This window comes from Ricinus communis, chromosome 6 (assembly GCF_019578655.1).
Source record: "Ricinus communis isolate WT05 ecotype wild-type chromosome 6, ASM1957865v1, whole genome shotgun sequence".
Taxonomy (NCBI): Eukaryota; Viridiplantae; Streptophyta; class Magnoliopsida; order Malpighiales; family Euphorbiaceae; genus Ricinus; species Ricinus communis.
This window is the reverse complement of record NC_063261.1, coordinates 25,025,957-25,033,005: the sequence shown is the minus strand read 5'-3', so window position 1 is coordinate 25,033,005 and position 7,049 is coordinate 25,025,957. Positions and strand designations below refer to the sequence as shown.

General features: G+C 25.8%; 1 protein-coding gene across 1 annotated transcript; it reads right to left on the bottom strand.

Moving 5' to 3' along the window:
- Positions 1–745: 745 nt before the first annotated feature.
- On the bottom strand, positions 746–2,767 carry LOC125370359 (stemmadenine O-acetyltransferase-like). Its single transcript, XM_048375447.1, has one exon. It carries the CDS (start codon positions 2,737–2,739, stop codon positions 1,381–1,383), a length of 1,359 nt encoding a protein of 452 aa, XP_048231404.1. The 5' UTR covers positions 2,740–2,767; the 3' UTR covers positions 746–1,380.
- Positions 2,768–7,049: the final 4,282 nt, after the last annotated feature.

The window sequence follows — 7,049 nt, the reverse complement described above, 5'->3', positions numbered from 1 at the left end:
ACTAAAATTACTTATAAGTTTAAATTACACGTGTTAAAATGGTACATCACTAATGTAAACGGTACTGACCCTTAGGACCAGGGTCCATCTAATAATTTACCCTTCTTATGCCCTACAAAATTGTTGGACCATTATAATCTTATTTCTTTTACTCATGTAATTCTTATATCTTTGATTTCTTTTATTGCGTGAAAATCATCATTTCGACAATTTTCAAAAAAATAACCACTTAACAATGATAAATCATTAACTAGATAGGATGTGGTTCAATCATTATTATTACTTTAATTATAAATAATAATATAAAATAAATTAATAAAAAATCTAGTACAATTTTAAATATTTTAAAATTCTATTAATAGGATAACTATAAAAATTATTATAATAATATTGCTTAACTATATATATGAAATTATTATTAAAATATATTAAATTATTACTTTTTAGTATTAGAAATTATTGTGTAATTGGAGTTATTCGTTAGTAAATTAATAATATAATAAATATAAAAATTAAATATTACTATTATGTTTATATGTCAAAAATATTGAAACTTATTCAAAGTCTTCATGTCTCAATTTTTATTTATAAGTGGTTGTTATTATTATTATTTTGATAATAAAAACTTATAATTTATAATTTAAATTGAATTATTTATTTTTAAAGTATATACAAAAATTATTGAACATTCAACTAATGCGAAAGTGAATATTTATAATAATAATAATAATTTTATCTATAGGTATTTTTTCAAGAATCAATAACTAAATTTATTAAGAAGGGGAAGATCACGTCATACAAAAAGCATAAGATAATGAAAGAGCTCAAAAAGAAAAAGAAAAAAAGAGGGACCAGAGCATGAAAACAATCTTCATGCTGTTTCTAGCGATTTGCTAATCACATCAATGAAAACACTGAGACGCCACTGACACTGAATAAAGAAAACATAGCTGAGGAAAAGGAAACAACAGCTCAAGCAACAGCTGCCATGTGCAATATTGAGAATACAACAGCTGAAGGAAAGGAAACTAACATTCCAGCGGAACTGATGCCATCACCACAGCATCTCTCATCAGCAACAGAAAGTTTCAGCAAAGCACACAGCAGTATTGTTGAAGGAGCACCATGTGTCTGTAGTTGACTAGAGATAGCAATAAAATACAACAGGACTGAAATTCATGGCTGCTCAAAGCAGACTCAACCAACCATGCCTGATTATTCTCTTTAAGGGCACATTTTTCATGCAGGGTGTATATTTCCAAAATAAGAAGATGAAACTGGACTAAAATAGTTCTATCAGCAGAAGAAAAGGATTTCCATATCTACTAGCCTTGGATTAAAGTTATTACCAAAGACCAATTACACAAGCATATATATTACTTACAGGCTTGAAAACCTTGGATTTGGGGAACCATAAGCTAAAAACTCAGGATCACGTTCCAGTACAGCCATTCTTTCTTCATCTAAAGTAATCCATGCCTCAATTCCTTTACCATCTTTTGTTTCAAAGAATACAGTAAGATTTCGAAAAGCAGGTCCAGCTTTCCCCAGAATTGCAGTCCAAAATGGCTCTCCAAATCCAAAATCTATCCTATTCATACCAAGATGACACCAACTTGTAAATGCAAAGATATCTGGTTTTTCAAAAGAAAATAATACTTGCAGCTGGCTACAGTACTCGGACATTGTTTTAAATCCATCTTCGCCCTGTAGTGATTCCATGTAGTCACTGTCGTATAAAGCAACTGCTTCATCAAGTAGTGTTGCTAACTCATTCAACTCTTTGTTATGCAAAGATGGATCAGCAAGTGCAGTTGCCCACCAAAAGATATCGCCAATAGAGACATTAGACATTGGCGGCTTTGTTCTTGTTCGGAGATTCACTGCTTCTACTAAAATAGAAGGTTTAGGTGTTCCTGTAACTGCCCTAGATGCAGCCATGCAACATTTCCATATAAAGCAAGACAAAGCTTCGATGCGCGATGGCATCTTCTTCTTCTCATTCCCTTCTCCTCTAGCTTTAACCCTGAGAGAAGCTAATGCTTTGGCATCAAACACAAATCTGTTTGAAATATAGTTACCTTCTGTGAACCATAAACTCTCCATCAACGATAAATGTTCTTCTGGGAATGGATTTCTTGGTGGAAAAAATATCGAGGCCTCATCACAATTAGGCTTTATAACATCACTGAATGACCCCGTACGTGATAGAGTAGCCCATGCATGAAGGAAAGCAGCACCGGTTGGTGCGTCAATGAGCTTATGTGATCCAGACATGCCTATAGCAATGCCACCACAGGAAAAAACATTCACTTGAATTACCATTTGTGGAACTCCAATGTCTATTTCTTTAGTGTATGGTTTGCATGGGAGGAACCCATTTAAAAGCTCAAGTTCTGGGTTCTTAAGAAAATCGGACAGTTCTAACCCAGTAACTCTTGCTACAAAGAAAGGAACACCTTCATTGAAATGATCAGTAAAAAGGTTATCAACTATTCTCCCAGAAATAGGATAGTAGAGAGTTAGGGTTTGTGAAAGGGATTTCTTCAGGTGAATTAAGGTTTGGGTGATATTGAAGTTGGGATTTGTACTGGGGTAGAAGAAGATGAGTGGAGTATAAGTTGTGGGAGTAAGCTGATTGAAAAGGGACAATCTGAAGGGTTTATTATGATGAATAGATGGAGAAGATGGTTTTATGACTTCTCTTGTGACAATATCAACTTGCATCTTCTGTTCCATGTTTTAGCAAGCGATCACTTTGACTTCGGAACTCATTTTTCTATGCAGAAAAGGAGTCGTTCTTATAGCAGTGGTACGAAGCAAGTCAATTAATTTTGGCAATTTGGAGCAGGTGGTACGTAACATCAATTATAAGATAAATACCACTTCCGAGTAAATTGATTGGTTTTAATGATAAATAGTTAATAGTAATAAATAAATCAGCTAATGCAGAGCAATATCACAAACCAACATTAAATTTAATTTGACTATAAATAATATAAACTGAATTTATTTAAGATCTCTTTCAATTATAAAGTATTAGCAAGCAACATGAAATAATTTTCTAAATTTATTTTCAATTATATTATTGCCGAAGATAAATTCAATTTTCCACCTTAATCAAATTTTAATAATTATATTATTTATTAAATACTATATTTATATTGATCGATTATTCATAATTAATATTAATAAGCACAAGTAATATTACATGTCATTTTATAGTTTATGAACGGCATGAGAAATAAAATCTACTTTAAAATTTTATTTACCACCGTAATCAAATGGTAGTGAGTTGTTGTATTTATCATATTTTTATTCATGGCTCACGAGCTTAGATAAGCTAAATTTACACTACATCCTTTATATTTTATATGAGTGATGGTATAACGATCAACTTAATCTATAATAATATGGATCAAACTAGGATTTCAAAATAAAATCTCAAAATTATCCTTTACATCCACTATAAATTATTTTACTAGTACTCTTAATTATTTATTCTTACCATTAATGAATTAATCTAATTAATTCTTATATCACTCCTAGTTTAATTCTTACCATAATTTAAAATGAATCTTACCATAAATTAATAATTAATTAATTTCAAATAAATCTATATTTAGTATTGCTTATTATATTATGATTACCATGATATTTTGTTTCTTTTAGATACAAGTAAATGAAATTGATTTTTTTCCTTATAAAAAGATTTATGAGTTAAAATAAAAACTGACACCATAAATGATATTTTCTTGAATTATTCGGAAAAGGTACAGAGGAGCATGAAGATGAAATACCACAAACTAAATTACAGAAGATGAAAGTACTTTATCCAACTCCCTCAATTCCAGTGGATTAAAATAAAAAGAAACACATAATTGCATCAGTTTTTTTTTTTTTTTTTATTTAAATTCTTTCATAATATTATCAAATTTTTGCATTAGTATGAAGTTAGTTTTCCATCCACTCATTACTTGGGTACCTTATATTTAATATCTAGAGACTTGAATATTTTTATAGTAATTTTCATAAAACATTACCATTAATATATATTTTATAAAGTGAACTTCATTTGTGTATAATATTAGATTTACATTTATGATAATGTAAATTATGATTTCAAATTTCAAATGAAATCCAATTAATACATTAAACTTCCTATCAAAGAAAAAACTAAGAATAAGAAAATAAAAAACTTAAATAAATAGATGAAAATTACTTTCTTTGTAAAAATAGATTAAGCATTAATTAGAGAAAGAAAGAAAAATAAAATCTTAATAAGAGAAAAAGGTAATTATGTCAATTAATAAAGAAAATAAATGAAAAATACTTTATTATCCCAATTGATCCATATTTATTCTGGATCAATTTTATCTGTTAAGCATTATTGATATTTTATTATGTTTTAGATAGGTTTTTTTTTTTTCTTTTTATATTTTGTTGAGGTTTTAATAGTCCATCCCTCCTATTTTATCTCTGCATTTCTTTTTCTTTCCTTTTATATTTTATGAGTAATGCTACATAAACTATTATTTTTTTCTCATTTTTTGTTCACCTGATGTGGTATTTCTTATTTTTTACAATTTTTTTTTTTTAATATTTTCAAATCAAGAGATGGTTTTGTAAAAGTAGTGGATGTCATATTAAGTGAGATGTTTTGTATTTTCCATATTGAATATATCAAATTTATAGTTATGTGTAAATATAAATAAAAATCTAAATTTTAAATTTTACTATCACATCTAATTAGTATTCTTCCTTGATTTAATTAAAGTTAATAAGAACTAAATGTTTGATTTGATAATTTCTATTTTAGGTAACATTAATATTTTAGAGAACTTAATTTTTATAGATTTTATACCATCTCCAGCTCTTGAAATTATAATCAAACTCAGTCGAGCTAAACCTTGATAAATTTAAATATAATTTGTATCTATTTAATATAAATTCGAGTTGAGCAGTACTTTAATTTATTTTGAGCTTAACTCCTTAAAATTTATTTATCAAATCTAACTTAAATTCTTATACTTAATTAATTAGTTTAATAATATAATTTAGTATATATGTATTGAATTGATTAAACTATTGAATATGTTATATTTAGTACAAATTAATTATAGAATATAGAAAATATAATATTTTTATAGATTAATTTATCTAAGTTGAAAGAACATATATATATATATATATATATATATATATAATTACATAAAACAAAATAACTATAATAAAAAATATATTCGACATTCTATATACATCTATTAATAAATTAACTTACAAATAAGTTGACAAGTCTATAAATGAGACAACATTTGAGTTTTTATCGAGTGGATTCTAAATAATTCACGAAAGATTTTAATTTATTTATAATTCTACTTTATAAAAGATAAAGTTATAATATTGAAAAAGTAACAAAATAGTAAAGAGCGAATCACAACCGAATTTATGAGCACTCCCCTGGGCCCGAACCCACGACCAAAATGTTTAACTCAAAGGTCAAGTCTCCATCAAGTAGATTAGCATTGTCGGTCCGTTTTTACTTTCTACTGCTTCATTTTAAGTTTCAGCATTCTTAAATCCAAGTGTAATACAACATATTCTTGTACAGTTTTTGCTTTTATTTTTATTTTTACTATAAATTCACATATTACTGATTAGTAATTTATTAATTTAACTAAATTCATGAGACGAAATACTATCCGTCAATTTTTAAAATTTATATTCCTTTAGTATAAAAATAATAAAAAATATTTTATTTAATATTTAAAATAGTTTAATTAATTTAGAACGTATCAGATATGATGTTTACAGACAATAAAATATCATTTAAAATTTTTATTATAATTATATGTTGAATGTTGGATTTTAAAACTTAATTAAACTGTAAAAAAAAATTATTTTATTTTATTGATACGGTGGTGGCATAAAAACTTTCATTAACATTGAATGATAATGGGAAGAGAATGTGTGTGTGTGTCGGCCCTGAAATATGAACCCTGCTCATTAATTTGAGCTCTGCAAGTGCCACCTACTCCTGCAAGTTGCAATTATCCGTAGCCTGACCTATTATGCATGAGATGGACTGTTTCTGATAATGAATTAATTGAATACTTTCACTTCTCCTAAAATTTAATTAAATATTATTTTTTAGTATATATAGAAATTTACAGTAGTAAAAAAAACAGAGAAATTGATGCGGTCCAAATAAATCTTAGATGACATTGTTGATTGGTCTCTACTGCTTCATTATAAATTTCAGCTTTCTTTATTTAATTTAAATCCACGTATAATATAACATATTGTTGTATAGTTTTTGTTTTTATTTTTATTTCATTTTTATCTGTAATATAAATTTATATATAATTGATTGATTAATTATTAATTAAATTATATATATATATATATATAATTACTATTTGCTCCATATATTTTACCACTAGTTATTTGTTAATACTTGAAAATTATATTTTTCATTTTTTTATTTTATAATTTTATATTAAAAAGTCCTTTCATTAAAATTTTTATTAAACAATCGTTATTAGATTTAGTATTATGTCATTTATTCTTTGATTTGTGGTATAATATATAACTTTTTTTATATTCTGTTCATTAGACTCAAACCTCATTATATCTTGAAAACTCAATGCAATTAAAAATATAAATTGATAAAGAAAATATAATTTCATCCTTAGGCTTTTTATCAACATCATAATTTTAACAAAATTAAAAATTAGTAATAAAAGTAATATATTTTTATTTTGATTATTTAAAATTAATTATATAAATTTTTAGTATTTTGATAAATATAAGTACTTATAAATATATTTAAATTTTACTATGATTGAATTATACTAAAATTTAGAATAGATAAAAGATTTAATAATTAAATTGAAATTTTTATATCAATTTATCCTTTTAACTATTTTTACTTTAAATGAAAATGGTAAAGTTAGTTTATTAAAAAGTAAGGAGTTTTCAATGTAATAAATAAATTATAAGAGTCAATTTATATATTATTTTGAAAAAATAAAAATCTAGTTAAATGA

Coding starts and splice junctions, on each gene's coding strand:
- LOC125370359 (XM_048375447.1), bottom strand. CDS start 2,739: ATGGAACAGAAGATGCAAGTTGATATTGTCACAAGAGAAGTCATAAAA.